This window comes from Pleurodeles waltl, chromosome 7, assembly GCF_031143425.1.
Source record: "Pleurodeles waltl isolate 20211129_DDA chromosome 7, aPleWal1.hap1.20221129, whole genome shotgun sequence".
NCBI lineage: Eukaryota > Metazoa > Chordata > Amphibia > Caudata > Salamandridae > Pleurodeles > Pleurodeles waltl.
This window is the reverse complement of record NC_090446.1, coordinates 81,501,673-81,517,804: the sequence shown is the minus strand read 5'-3', so window position 1 is coordinate 81,517,804 and position 16,132 is coordinate 81,501,673. Positions and strand designations below refer to the sequence as shown.

Genomic DNA, 16,132 nt, shown 5'->3' with positions numbered 1-16,132 from the left:
AAAACCTAACCTCATGGTGACCACAATGTCTAGGAATGGCACGCATGGCTGAAGGCAAACACTTAAAAGTCCCATTGTCAGGTGTGCATCCAGTTGTGATTTACCTGGAGCTGGTGGTCATTGGAGAAGACCAGTATTTTGGGCTCATGCTCTACAGTTCTGCAAGAAAGTGATATTGCTCTTCAAATACAGAATCACAACTCTAAGCTAATGTTGGTTTTTCAAGCTGTTGTCTCAGCTTCATCTAAGATGCAGAAGCATTGCGCCTAACCCACGGAGGGAATTTGTACCTGGATTGGCAGAGGACGTCACTCAAATGATATCATCACACACAAAGCCAACACCACAAATTACCACTTTGGTTACTGCTCAGCTCTCCTCGTACATGGTGAGAAATGGGCTACTCAATACAATAATTAATCTTCTCTCCATCCCAGGGAACTGAAATCACCATACTAAGTATTGGAGAAGAGCTTCTAAACACCCAACTACTCGACCTTCTGTTGACCTTCAAGTTCTATAGGCATCTGAGAGACACCATATTGAACATAGTCCGGTGTTTTCATACTCAAAACCATCAGGATCATCTGCAGAATGCTGCTTGGAGCTCTCTTGCAGACCTGGTATGGCCAGCTCCATAGACACCTGACTCTTATCAATATAGCTTACAATATTGACTTTCTCGTGCATGCTAAAAGCATCCCACCCCACCTGAATCTACAAGAGCATTCCACAGCACACTAGACTTGAAACAAGTTTCCTTAGGTTCCCAGAACAGAAAACACACTCAACACCTGTGACTCTTAAGGTTTGACCACATTCATAACAACATATCACAATAGCAAAAAACATTAAAAAACAATGTTTTCTTCTTAAAATCACAAGACAATATTTTTATTGTCTTGTGAGTTTTCAATGATGTTTTTCCTATTGTGATATGTTTTTATGAATGTGTGATGAGGTGTATAAATATGAATAATATATGGATCAGCAAGAAAGTATTCTAATGAGTTGTATGTAGTACAACAACAGATAATTGTATATATAAAAGCCAGCAATTCATGTTTTTATTTATTTGTGGTTTTGCCTATGGCTCTACAGTAATTAATAATATGGTGCATTCCTTATTCTCACAACAGGATAACTGTGCCCCAATATAGCTAAGTGCACAAAAGGGAAGTTGTTTTGTTTATACATTGACTACTTACTAAACCACAACAACATCTTCCATCTTCTATCGACTAAGCCACATCTGCCCAACACTAGAATGTCTATCTGGAGACAACCAGGCAAGTGTAAGTCAGATAAAGTTTCCTCTGTCAGTACCAGAGCTTTTCTATTCCAATGACCTTAATGTCCATTTAGGACAAAGCGTAAGACCCGATGGTCACTCTTATCAATCAACACAGCTCTAACCACACTTGGTCTCTATTCAATTCTGTTGTACTTCACAAGGTACTGAGAAGAATAGCAGAGGTAAACACAAGCCCAAGGAATAACAAATAGTACTGTCCCACCGTCATTTTCAATGAAGAGAAAAACAGATGACTTTTAGTTGGTGGTCATACCCCTGACATCATCTACAAAAGTCAACAAGGATTATCATCTGCACATGACTTTGTTATCATTAATACAAATCACACCAAATGATGTAAAACACAATCAGCAATTTATGGAGGAGTTGAGGGTACAATATCTCCTTGTATAGGGCCAAAATATTGCAAATCTCAAAAAGAATCCTAAATGATCTACTGCAGCAATGGCTCATTGAGTGTGGAAAATGTAATCGAACACCTGGCCATACATTTTAAGAGAATGAGAAAGCCCAGGGGCGGCTTCTCCATAAGAGTGGAGGAGCATTGCCCCCCGCCAGCTGTGGTAGCTGCAAACCTTTTTGACAAAAACAATAATACATTTGATTTATTATTGTTTTGGGGGGGAAAGGGCGGGGCCATGGGGTGACGAGCAATGAGAGGGAGTGCATCAGTTCGCATGTATGTTTGGCCGGTCATCTCAGGCCGGCCAGACACACATGCACACAGGACTCTCTCCAGCCCAGCAACACAGTTCCTGCCTTGGGGAGGCCTGGCTGGGTGCTCCCAGCCAATCCTGATGCTGCTTTGAGCAGCGTCAGGATTGGCGCAGGGCAGGCTGGGCACCTCTGCGTGCAGGCTGTCGGAAGTGGAGAGGAGCAGCGCAGTCGTGAAGGCGGCGGCACAGTTAAGTGTTTTAACAAATATATATTTTATTTAATCCCCCCTTCCCTCCACCCATTAATCCCCCTCCATCCCCCGTGCGTCGCCCCATTCCTTCAGCGTCGTGCGAGCCGCGACTGAGAAAGCCCCAAGCTTTTTCAACTGGTCTGAGAACTTTAGCAGTTATTAAGACAAGTGTTCTTTAGGAAACAGCAATAGTCCATAGATTGCAATGAACATTGATTAAGAAAAATGAGCTTTTTGCAAATTGCAAGTGGTTATATCACAAATTCTAAAATAGCTCTTCGTTGTCACAGAAATATCCTTACATTTAATTACATAATTTATGACTTAAATGCTTAACTTATTTTTTAAATGAGTATATACCACCAAAGTGCTCACATTTTTCTTATTATTATGTTATAATATTTTCTCATAAAACACTATTTTTATCATAAAATTTGATATTTCCATTTTACCAGTAAAATAATGTCATGCCTTCCAATTAGGCACATATTACTTAAACAAAAATTGAAGATTTCGATTAACTCAACTGCATTGAATTACGGTGCAAGCAAACTCAATCTTCAGGACTGATGCTATGCAGAATCAGCTGGATCTTGAAGAATGTCCATCAACCATTGATCCGAACATACAATATGGATAAGTGGCCCAGGTTTGTTTGAAAAAAACATTGTGACCTTCAACATGTGCTTCATCATTTACGAAGACCCCACTTTACTTTCCCTCCAGGATTACAATTGTGATTGACTCTTGCAGTTTCCATAAAGCACAAAACTGAAAACCAAGAGATGCAAGAAGGAAAAAAACAGGACAGCAAGCCTTCTCCTGCTAGACTCCAAATACAATGCCTCTGATCCCAGACCACGTCTGGCAAGCTCTCACCCTTCGCTCCAAGCAAATGAAGTCACATTCTTTGGACAACATCTTTCCACACTCTAAAACATCCCGGATGACCACCAGCTACCCTGCCAAACCCCCTAGAACCTCCTGGTTCCTTGTAGCCACTCTTTATCTTCTCAAAGCCACCTACCCTTTAACCATCAGATTTCAATGTACGGCGCTGTTTCATTTTACAGCCTGGTGTGATTTCTATACATCCCACACGTACACGGGTCGGGCTCGTTTGAATGTCCACCATCCCTGGTTTGCCTCGGACATCCTCCAACAATGATCCGGAGGCCAGAAAATGAGACTGGTTCGGAGACTGAGAGCTGAGGACATTAATAGTATTTTATGGATTCTAGGATCACATTGGACACTTACTGTGTGTGGTTCAGGCAGGGAGAGATGCTGTCTGTGATGTTTGAAAAAGTACTTTCTGGACACGCCTGGCACTGGGTATCAACCCACGGTGTTGCTGAAAGCACGGAAGAGAAGACACGTTATGGTACGAGAATAATACAAATACCATTTCCTTTTTTATAGTATTTTATACTGCACTTATGCCGTTTCTAAGCACTGTAAATAACATGTTTCACACTTTACCTACTCAAGGGCACTCAATTTACCAAAATGAGAGGGACGGAATGTTGTGTTGGCTTTGCCAGTTTTCGAACATGAGCTACAGATCATGGGAGACACCGGTGGTGAGCGTTGAACTCACTGAGTTATATTTCTGTCCTACACTCCAGTGTCAGAAGTCAGATAAGACACAAATAAGCCAGGCCACATGAAGGAAAGAGGGACACAGACAGGACAGATGATATATAAGGTATGGGAAAGTAAAGATACATACTAGGGAAAAAGGAGATGAGGACATAAATAGGCCAGGACACAGGTAGGCCAAAAGGATAAAGGACAATTATGTCTGTAAGGATATAGGACACACATGGTAAACAAGCATTTGCAATGCAATGAGTCTCGTGTTTGCTTGAGTTAGAGATATTAGTATTGTAAATTCCTAACTGGACTTTTCTTGACACATAAATTAAAAACGAAAAGTGAAACAGTTGACATAAGAGAGCTGATTTGAAGCACCATGGACGCCATGAGCATGAGCGCAAAGGAGAGACACAAGAGGAAAAAGAAGTTTGCTTGCAGAGAAACAAATCAGAAAACATGAATTTATCCATGTAACAGATTCGATGGCCAAGGCGGTAACAAAACTGCCCCAAGGAGGGACAAACGTAAAACATTTACCAATGTTAACAAAGGATTTTTAAAAGGGGAGCCCATGAACGAGTGATAGTGATGGTTGTGCGGTGGGCGTGGTTAAAAGCCCCCAGATAGATTACAACAGGCCAGAACATTTGCACACTCGACCTAAAAAGGGGGCAATAAGTGGTGTACATAGGGATGTAGAAAACACAAAAACATGTATTTATTTAGATGGGACAGTTACTGTTAAGGACAGAGGCGATTCAGAGGTGAAAGACAAGGGCGACAGTAGGAAGAAAGACCGATCTGGCACATAGCAATGACGCACTAACACAGACAGAGCGCATACGCTTGTCTGCAGTACAATAATGGACGACTGAGCTGGCGCGGTAGCAGCTGCGACCAATGAAATATAAGGACGTGGGCAATCAATGCTGAAACATAAAGCTATTGATGCTGAAACATATGTCTTATAACGGCAAAACAGATTAGGCACTAAATTGAGATATGATGTAAACGCCCTACGTTAAATTTGATGCTATGAATCAAATTGAGCCTGCAATAACAAAAGTAACAATATAACAAGTCAAAATTAAATGAAAGCGGGCCTAGTTTAGAATTTGACGCATGGGTTACTCTGTCACAAACGTGACGGATATCCAGTCTGCGTTATTACAAGTGCATCATATTTAAATGGCTTAATTAGGCATGCTAAGGGCCATATACTATGTCATGGTACCTCTATGACAACATAAATGCTAATGGACTTAGGACAAATGAAGGCATTTTAACTTCATTTATAAGATTATTACTATTAACCTGTATATGAAGACATCATCGGGACATACAAGAGTGTATCCTGTCATACGGAGAGATCACAATAGACCACAGTTTATGGGAATTTTTAAAATACATTTAATCAACTCAGAATTCAACTTTGTCATTGGAATTAAAATTGTATGCACAAACAGTGAAGTTTTTTTTTATTAAGGGCAGCAGAGGCTTTGTAATTATGTTTTTTTTTAAAAAGGGTATTATTAGTATGGAAGGTCTCACAATGAAAGTGCACATCAAATGCATGAAAACTGAAAAGAGAGTCAAACCAGTCACTGCAATAGGAAACTGTGAACCTGTGGCAGTGATGGGTCTCAATGTTTCCAGATATTAATAAGGTCAGGGGCAAGGACTTTCGAAATAAGTGGCCTGTTAAAGGGGAATTATTGTCAAATTGGTAGCTTCAGATACAGCTTAGGGAACAGTGTTTCTAAAATATAATACATTAGCTCATGCTCACTGAGGAAAGAGCAGCCCACAACACAGTCTTCCACATAGGCTTAGGATAAATCACATATATGAGATTAATACAACGTTTTATTGAACTGAACTGCGAACATGTGCACTTTTTGCAAAGAAATGAATGGATGCATAAGTGGTTCAACTAGAAAAAAAGACATTTACAAGTGGATGTATAACAACTTTTCGACCACAAAAATATTGTGGTGCTAAAATATTAAAATATTGTTGTCATAATAGCAAGAATTAAAATATCAATTTCAACATAGATATAAAATAAAAAAAATTATTAATTACAACAATTTGTGGTCTTATAAAAACAAAACCCTTTCAGGGTTAGGGTGACCAATAAATTATGCAAAAAAGAGTAGAGAACTCTGGGTAGTTCCCAGGTTTAGGGTGACAGCAACTCCAATGAGGAGCACCCTGCAACACCAACAACACTCTAAATTTGCTCACTTCAAATGTCTGTTTTTTTGTGACGTTTTTAAGCATAGGATTAGCACAGTGCCGTATGTGTATATATATATATATAAATACCTATAAGTGTATATATATATATATATATGCACATAAATCCTTAACCGATCATTAAGGCTCCAGCACTCCACGATGTTTTCAAGAATTTATTTCAAACAAAACAGGAACGCGTTTCGGCGTGACCGCCTTCTTCAACCTGCGGGCCGCCATTTTGGCACCCTTTATATATCCCTTATGTTACCATACATTTAAAGTGATACACTGTCTTTTCAAACATACTGACTTCCATAGTGTCATACATATGAAAAAATATATATAATACATCTTGCAAAATAAATTAATATAACGAAATAAGGCAGTGTCTGGTGCTAATACCCAAAATAATATTTACCAGTCTAACTACATCTTTATAAATCTAATTAAATTACCATTAATGACAGGGAAACTAATGACATATAATTCTTGAAGTAAATCTCCTTGGAGATATATATATACACACATACACACACACACAGACAAACACACATATATATATTTATTCACAAAAAAAACAAAGGTTACAAGGATGTTATAGTTAGGTTCACATTCTACACGCACAAAACCATAATATTCAGCAGTTAAAGTTACAGTTATCTCAAGTAACTATAACTCATGCCCTAAGGTAACTATAACTCATGCCCTAAGGTAACTATAACTCATGCCCTAAGGTAACTATAACTCATGCCCTAAGGTAACTATAACTCATGCCCTAAGGTAACTATAACTCATGCCCTAAGGTAACTATAATTTGTGCCGCCACCATGCATAGTTTTCTCATCAATAATTTTACAGCAAATTTTGCACTGAAATTATCAATGATGTCATAGAAGATGTCACGAGTGATGTAATATTTAGGGTAATTAGTAGTGCACGGCAAGGGTGCCAGTTAAAGTTACCTTAAGGCATGGGTATTCCTCCGTCCTCCCTGACGCTTGTGTTTCATTTTTTTAACTTTTTTCTTGTGACTTGGCTGAGACAGAGGCCCAAGATGGCTGTCAACACTTCCTGGTTGAAATGTTGGCAGCCAATCAGATCTCAGGATGAGATCTGTTGGATCCACAGAGGATTTGCATACCTAGATATCTATATTTCTTTTTTCTTTAATAGTGTAAAAACTACTGAATGGATCTGCACCAAATAACAAAAAGAGATTTTTCTGGACCAAGATCTAGCTTTCGGACAAATTTGATGGATTTGACAGCTTTACGCATCACCAGAAAATTTCCAGACAGCACCTGAAGTGACCAGGGCATTAGTTTTGTAAATGTCGGGAAGGCTCATTAAATGGCGCCAAAATTAGAGGCAAAACAAAAAATGCTTTTCCTGTGGTAAGTAGGTCTTAACTATAAATACCTACTGTGCTACTGGAGATGGTCAGTAGGTTTGATACATATATATATATATATACATATATATATATATATATATATATATATATATATATACACACACATACATACATACACACACACACATATATATAATTAAAAAATAATACTATATATATATATATATATATATATATTTGAATTGAATTATTATTCTTAAAAATGCATTTAACTTTGAAACAAATTGTAACCTTCAATAAAAGAAATATATTTAATATTAATCTAGAAATTACATGTTTTATATACATATAAATGATTATTTAAAAATATATAGGCGGTCATTCTGACCCTGGCGGTCAAAGACCGCCAGGGCGGAGGACCGCGGGAGCACCGCCGACAGGCCGGCGGTGCTCCAATGGGGATTCCGACCGCGGCGGTAAAGCCGCGGTCGGACCGGCACCACTGGCGGGCTCCCGCCAGTGTACCGCCGCCCCATTGAATCCTCCACGGCGGCGCAGCTTGCTGCACCGCCGCGGGGATTCCGACCCCCCCTACCGCCATCCAGATCCCGGCGGTCCGACCGCCGGGATCCGGATGGCGGTAGGGGGGGTCGCGGGGCCCCTGGGGGCCCCTGCAGTGCCCATGCCACTGGCATGGGCATTGCAGGGGCCCCCGTAAGAGGGCCCCTACATGTATTTCACTGTCTGCTGCGCAGACAGTGAAATACGCGACGGGTGCAACTGCACCCGTCGCACAGCTTCCACTCCGCCGGCTCGATTCCGAGCCGGCTTCATCGTGGAAGCCTCTTTCCCGCTGGGCTGGCGGGCGGTCTGAAGGCGACCGCCCGCCAGCCCAGCGGGAAAGTCAGAATTACCGCCGCGGTCGAAACCTGACGGCGGGACTTTGGCGGGCGGCCTCCGCCGCCCGCCAAGGTCAGAATGAGGGCCATAGTCTGTTTAAAAATCAGCAATGTAAAATATATAATTAATAGTTTACATATGCGAAAAAATGATAAGGACCCAGGCGTAAGTAACATTTATTAATCTAACTCCAGCCCAAAATTAATAAAAAATATTAATAATTAAAATACACTATTGTAACTTCAATCCTAGAAACACTGCAGAAAATGTATACGTGGGTGTGACTCAGGCTTACTATCATACTCCAATTTTAAAAAGTGGATACTTAGTTGAGAGGGTTTGAGTACCCACCTCAAGTAGTAACCACAACCCTTGTCAGGGTGATCCACTAAAGTTACTAAATAACCTGAACTCAACTTTCTGGTAGCTATGGCACAGAGCAGTCAGGCTTAAATCAGAAGTAATGTGTGAAGTGTTTACGCAGTACCAAAACAATAATGAAGTCAAAAGACAACACAATAAAAACCCCAAACCATTTTAAAAAATAGAGTAAATTCTAATAAATAAAATGACACCAAACCAAAAAGAATCCAATAAGGGAAACCCAAGCTATGATTTATTTAAATTTAAGGTTCAAAATAGTGTCTAAAAGCTTTAAGTGCCATCTATGGTCATCTGGCTGCGCTTGGCCAGTACCTAGGTGCAAGTTAAGGCTGACCGCAATGCAGTGTTTGTCAGATACAGAAACCAGGTTCAACCTGGTCAAAAGTTTTACCTTTGCACTAAGTCTGTGAAATCAAAGTAAAAAATATCAGTGGGGCAGGACAGCAGGGCGTGGCAGAAGAAGGCTCCACATCATCAAATAACCACTGGACCAGATTTCACCGTAGCCACTGACTTTTGGCGAAAAAGCTCCAAGTGGGTGTAATTTCAATTTAACCCCCATAGAAGGTCCTTCGCTGACTGGAAACGATAAGACCTTTTGATACAGTCAAATCTTTTTTAGGCGGCTTCAGAAACAGATATGTGTTTCTTTCCAAAAACTACATTATTGTGGAATACACACTCCTCAGCCAAAATCTTGAGCTTAGCTCCACAACAGAAAACGTTTATTTCCTCACAAGGGCCATCTATTTATTTATCTTTTGTGTAGACATTGTGTAATACAGTCCCAAGCTCCACACATTCTTCTCACAAACCCCTGCAGCCCAGCAACGTGCTCTGCAAAGATTGCCTGATTTTGATGTCAACATTGGCTTCCAAGGCGACATTCGCAATTTGCTATTGAAACAGATTACTGAATAGTAATCCAGTATGTAGTGAATGAGAATCATACTGAATAGCTATTAGGAATTGGTTGACACTAGTACATAAGCAATAGCAGTTACCAAATGGTGAGCCCATAATATTCGCAATTTGGGAATCACTATTTAATACTCTCGTACATCTTGCCCTATGTGACATAAAATATATATTTAAGTCTCAACTAAATTATATCCAAGGAATGATATGAGGGCCCAAATTAATGCAGTGAGTCTTGAAAATAAAATGAGTGTATGCCTCGGTGGGAGGAGTAGTTTCTGCTGCTTGCCTTTTCCCCAAAATCTGTATTTGTGAGGAACAGACACATTAGGAGTTTTTTTATGAGTTCAACCTGAGTTGCATTCTTAAGGGTAACAGTTGCCAGGGCATCATGGCACGTGCCCCTTCATGGCTGTGATGGCTTTGATTAAGCTCTAGATGGTAATATTGTTGCAAAGGGACACACATGGCTACGCTCCGGGTTGTACAAGGAAAGGAAGGAGACAATTTGTATGTAACAATTATTCTACAGGAAGGGTACTCTGATAGAATTATGCATTCACGTGAAGAGCACTCAAATTTTAATATGTGCTAAAAAAATAGGTTGCAGGTCATGCAGCACATGCGCACTAGGGCATCACTGGTTTGGATATAGGCATGCACAGCGGTGCCTCCTTTACTGAGTGCGAAGCATGGAGTTGGCTGCAGCATTGTACTGAATGGGTACAGGCTGCTCAACTGGAAGTGCTGAGAGGGATTTGATAGTTGCGCAGAGCCTGCCAATAGGATCTGGAGCTATTACAATTCTCTCCTGGTTCTTGGAAGGACATCAGTCAGGTAGCACAAGCAGCGACAAGAGCAGCTCCGGAGGAGAACTTCAGTGCACTGGGTTGGACCTGGAGGGACCGGGGTTATCACTAGGACAGTACCAGCAGATACTGTGATGGGACTGGAGGCTCTGCAATGTGACCTCAGTAACAGGCATTATGATAGGCGTGGAGACCATAGGCACCAGATGAGAGTTCAAGGACTAGGGGTTCTTACTTAGTCAGAATCTAGAATCACTGGGATGAGGTCCTTGGGTCCCGGGTCACTGTGATGGGTGGCACCTTGAAGCACAGGTGTGATCTTGAGGGTGGGAGATGGACACGCTCTGGGATCTGAAAGAACTTGTGTGGAATCTGAAAGAACTGGTTTGGGACCTGCAAGCACTGCCTTGGGACACGGAAGCACTAGTGTATAACCTGGAAGCACTCCTGTGGATCCGGAAAGCTCTGATTTTGGAAACTGGATGCATTGCTATGGGACGTGGAAACACTGGTGTGTGACCTGGAAAGACACTGTAAGACCTGAAGGAAAGATGCTGTCATATGTTGCACTTGAAACTCTAGGATAAGAGCTGAGGGTACTGGGATTATCACATGGGTGGAGCCTGGAGGCATTGTGGGAAGGGATTGGGGGTTGAGACACAAAGATAGCAGTGGCTTGGGTTGGTGAATCTATGCAAGTAACTGTGAATGGGACAGGAGGATTAAGGGATGGAACATAGAAGAAGCATTCTGATGTTATATGAATGCCCTAGGTGGGTTTTCCTAATGGCAGGATAATCTCCAGGTGTCTCTATCATCCTTGGTATCGGCTCACCCTTTTTCAAGACACCCTGACCTGGACCACAGGCTTTGATCTTGCGACAGTCATCACATGTGTCCTTGGCGGCGGGTGGAGTTCGGCAGGTGAATCCTCCTCGGCACGCGCAGCGGGTATTCTGGGTTGGGGTGCAGTCGGCAACCAGGTCGAGAAGATGAAAAGCTGAGGATCACAGAAATAACTACTTTTAATCTTCACCTCATGCAGCCTCTTACTAAATTCATCTCTTACCCTACATACAAACTCTGGCAGATGGTGGATTATTAATCTGAGAACAGGGGAAGCCTTCAAAATTTAATAACATACTCGGGTAAGGTCTCAACACAATTCTCAGTGTAACTCTGCTTAACCCCTGTTGTGCTACGCGCAAGCAGCAGGGAATTTCTCAGAGAAATGAGTGTTAATTTGAAGTACTCCAGGTACTCCCGGCAATTTTAAAGTCAAGAAAAAACACAATAACATTCCAAAACCAATTTAGAAAAAAAGAGAACAAACAAGATATGGATTTTTATAAATGTTAACACAAAAAGCACTAAGAAAAAGTGAAGCACTAATGTAAAATGTCAATCCTCGGATTATCGGGACCTGGCAACATTTCAGGTGGATCCCAATGGAGCAAAGAGCAGACGGACACTCAAGGTAGCTTTGTACAGTCAAATTGTTTTCTTTGATTTGATCTCTCTTGTGGAGGTGAAACTCTTCCTGCAGGGCAAGGTCCATGGATGAAGCTGGCCGAGGTCCCCCAGAGTCAGATCTGTCATTGTTGAGCTCCTCATGAAGTCATTTGTTTTGGTGTCAAAAGCTCAGAGCATGACTAAGCTTTTTTTGTATTTACCTAAATTGCTTCACCGCTGTGGTAGATTTACTGCCTTGCTACAGTCCAAGATTTTACTTTCGGATTTAGCCACTTTTTTGTCATCAAAATTGTCCACGGACTAAAGCTGGAACCTGTAACTGGGCAAAGCAAAACAAGGCTGGACACCTTGACTTCTGGGGCTTGCTGAACACATTTTCAGCACAGCAAAAAGCTCAGAGGAGTACAAAACTGATTGTTGTAACCACCTTTGGTGGTCCTTAATCCAGTCCTCTGGAAATAGAAACAATGACAAAGTCCCATATTTCTCCACCAGCCAGGAACATTCCTCTTGGTCATTCCCACAGCCCTCGGGTAGACTTCTAGGCCATGGCTCTTTCTAGCCGGAGCTCCTGCATGGCTGGGGCTGCTGTGGTCATCTAGGCCCTCTAGGAGTAAGGTATCCTTCACCTTTTTGATTCCCTGGAACAAGCACTCTGGACATCAGCCACTTCACCCTTGGAGATTATCTTCAGACTCTGGGTACCAGCAGGGGATAGAAATCCTTGAGCACTTCTTTCTTCAAATAGGGCATTTTTCTTCAGGTGTAATCTTAAAGGAGTCCAGGAATGTTCTTGGGAGGTGGTGGTGAGGTGCCAGTGTTACTATCCTGTGCTCTAGCCAGTGATTTCAGATACTTTTCTTCCCAATCCTGTCTACGTCCCCACCCAATGTGTACAAATTTCCAGGGGCTCTAAATCTGAAACGGCTAACTTCTTCCGTCAGAAAGGGCTCTTGGTCTTCCTAAGTCACTCTTCCATTTAGATGTATCTTTCTTTCTCTGTCAGGGCCAAGAAAGGGCTCCACCTGCTGGGACTGTAGCCAGAAGCTCCAGGAGGGCCCTGATCAAGAATGGGTAAAGGCTTTGTCAGCCCCATTTGTCATATCCAAGTCAAAAGAGGCAGCGTGTCTGTCCTTTGTTCTACCAAGCGCTCCTGTCCCCATCACAAAGATTGAATCCCTGTTAAGAGACCAGTTCTTTCCAACACCGCTGTTTTCCCAGCCCAGAGGCTGAGCTGAGGCCCTCTGGAGTGCAAGGTCATTTGCTCCAGGCAAGAGTGGCCAAACTGGGTTGATCTCAAGTTTTGCACAAGCAGCACAAAGCACGTTTTTTTTAAATAAAGTTGCTTTTTTACTAAAGTTATCAAAATCTGATTTCACCATTAAATTCGATTTTTTAAACAGAGTGAAAAATAGCTTTGATTCACTGTGCTTGCACTTCTCAAGCGAATATATGATTTAAGGATTTTAATTATACCTAGGACTGTTCATGGGGAATCTGCTTAACCTCTACAGTGAAAACAGATTAGGATATTGTCAGGGACACACTCAGGGGTGGCTTCACTGACTCTGAAGCTGCAACACACATGGGTCATCATGCTTTTTAGAAATAGCCTGTCTCATTGGGCGGGTAGCTGAGATCAGCCTGGAAATACTCTAGAAAAGGGGTCTTGGTATCATTCTCCACTTGGGCCATGTCGTCCATGTCAGTAAAAGAAGTCACCATCTTCTTCTTGTGTAACAGCAAAACACAGGTGTAGTGACTCAGGTGGTCATTCCGAGTTTGGCGGGTGGCGGAGGCCGTCCACCAAACTCAACCCGCCACCTGACCGCTAGTGCCGCCAGGACACCGCCGGCCCTATTTTAAGTTCACCGCAGGGCGGGTGGGCGGAAACACGCCGGCCCTGCGGTGAAGAGGGCCTTAACATTGACGCCGGCTCGGAATCTAGCCGCCGCCAATGTGGAGGTGCAGGGGGTGCCGGTAATTCAGGCAGTGAAATGCGCGACGGGGCTGTGTTTGGGGGCCCCAGGCACCCCCATTCAGTGTAAACCACCCTGGAAAGGTTGGCGAATGGGGACTTGGAATCCGGAGGGCAGCGCTGCTTGCAGCGCTGCCATGGTGGTTTACAACCGCCGGGACTGCCAGGCTGCAGGCTGACTGCAGCCTGGAGGTGTTAGCCGTATGACAGCAGCGGCTCAGCCACAGTCGGAATGTGGCGGATCGGACGGCCACTACCACGGAGGTCCGACACCCACTGTGAGTCTGACTCGGAATGACCCCCTCAATCTGAAAAATGTCAAATAAAGTCTCCCTCTCCTTATGTTCTGTAGTAGAGAATTACTATAAAAAGAAATTGCTATTATCTTGCTTTACAACTACTAGTCAGTGTTTTGAAGTTGCAGTGTTTTCCCAACGTCCAGTTCCCTGTCCATGTATTCTTCCCCTGAGTTTTTCTTCATTCCTCTCTGCCCTCGCCGTCTCTGTTTTTTCTGTTTCCATACAATTTAAGTTTAATTTCCATTGACTGAGTCTCCACTATTCTTTTCTGAGTGCAATTCTATTGCTGCTAACGTCACAATGGTTGGCTATTCTTTGGCCTGAACCGGTTTTGTCTTCTGCTTATTTTGTGCATCGACTTTTGTCATTTTCACAGCTCATTCCCCACGGGTTCCCAGCTACACGGTAGAGCTTATCTTGCCAGTGTTTTTTCTTTTCTAGTCACTCTGGAGGGACAGTTCTGGGCTCAGGACTCCTACTCACATTTGTCCATTCATCCTGACAGATATTTTGTTACTTTGAGGGTGCACTATTCCAAATACGAAGTGTCCCAATGCATTTAATATAATAACCCCTACAGTGCCCAGGACGAGCTGGTCTCGCCCTCGGCTACCCGGTGCCGAGGACGAGACCAGCTCATCCTCCTATGGGCTTGCGCTCCCCCCGAGGGCCTGGCACCCCCCTCCCCTGGGCAGGGATGGAAGGGAATCGCTTCCCCTTCTGCTCCCGCCACCTCCCCTGCCCCTCCCCCCATGGCGTCTGATGATGTCAACGCTCGATCGCGTGCTGAGGCTTCCCCCTCCTCACTGGAAGCCCAGCTTCGAGCACGGATCGGAGGAGAAATACAGAAGCATTTCTCCCCCGATCACCTAGAGGAGGCAAGAGAGGCATGGAGGAGAGGAAAGACCTTTCCTCTCCTTTCATGTCTCTCTCAGCATTTCTGCTACCCGAACGCAATGCGATCAGGCAGCAGAAATGTCCACTAGACACCAGGGATTTTTTTATTTATTATTTACATATAAGGGGAGCGGCCCCTTGGGCAAGGGCCGCTCCCAGTGGGGCAAAATATTTTACGCCCATTTCTGACCACCCGCGGCAGATCGGCCTAATATAATTAGGCCGATCTGCCCCCGGGGGGGGGGGAGAAACCCCTAGACACTGGATCGGTTTTTTTTTGTGTGTTTTTTTTTTTAGATGTGGGGAGCGACCCCTTAGACAAGGGTCGCTCCCCTGGTGGCAAAATTAACTCTAGGCCATTTCGGCCCCTCTTGGGGGCAGATTGGCCTATTTTTATTGGGCCAATCTGCCCGCCAGGGGGTGCAGAAACCACTAGACACCAGGGATTTTTTTTTGTCAGTTTCACGTGAGGGGAGTGACCACTTAGGCAAGGGTCGCTCCCCTAGGTGGGCAAATTTGTTTTCAGGCCATTTCTACTCCCCTTGGGGGCAGATCAGCCTATTGTAATTAGGCCGATCTGCACCCGGGGGCAGAGACCTCTAGGCACCAGGGATATTTTTTTTTTGTTTTATTTTTTATATGTGGGGAGCAACCTGTTAGGCAAGGGTCGCTCCCCTGGGGGCAAAATTATCTTTGGATCATTTATGCCCCCCCCTTGGAGGCAGACTGGCCTATATTAGGGCAATCTGCCCCCAAGAGGGACAGAAACCTGTATACGCCAGAGATTTAGATTTTTTTTGCATCAATTTCACGCAAGGAGAGCGACCCCTTAGGCAAGGGTCACTCCCCTGGGGGGGGGGACAAATTTGTTTTAGGACATTTCTGCCCCCCTTGAGGGCACATTGGCCTACTGTAATTAGGCCAATCTGCCACCGGGGGGCAGAAACCTCTAGGCACCAAGGGTCATTGTTTTTTTTTTTTTCATATTTGGGGAGTGGCCCCCTAGGCAAGGGTCGTTCCCCTGGGGGCAAAATTATCTTTAGGCCATTTCTGCCCCC

The 16,132-nt window shown here is 43.4% G+C and overlaps 1 protein-coding gene across 1 annotated transcript in view; it reads right to left on the bottom strand.

The window, feature by feature from the left end:
- Positions 1-13,595, bottom strand: part of LOC138246838 (uncharacterized) — a 62,223-nt gene extending 48,628 nt beyond the window's left edge. The window contains exons 1-3 of the mRNA XM_069201593.1: positions 13,514-13,595; positions 11,263-11,427; positions 3,483-3,576 (exon numbers count right to left, since the gene is read on the bottom strand). Coding sequence (XP_069057694.1) covers positions 3,483-3,576; positions 11,263-11,427; positions 13,514-13,595 — 341 coding nt within the window. The remainder of the gene's footprint in view (positions 1-3,482; positions 3,577-11,262; positions 11,428-13,513) is intronic.
- Between the last annotated feature and the right edge of the window lie 2,537 nt (positions 13,596-16,132).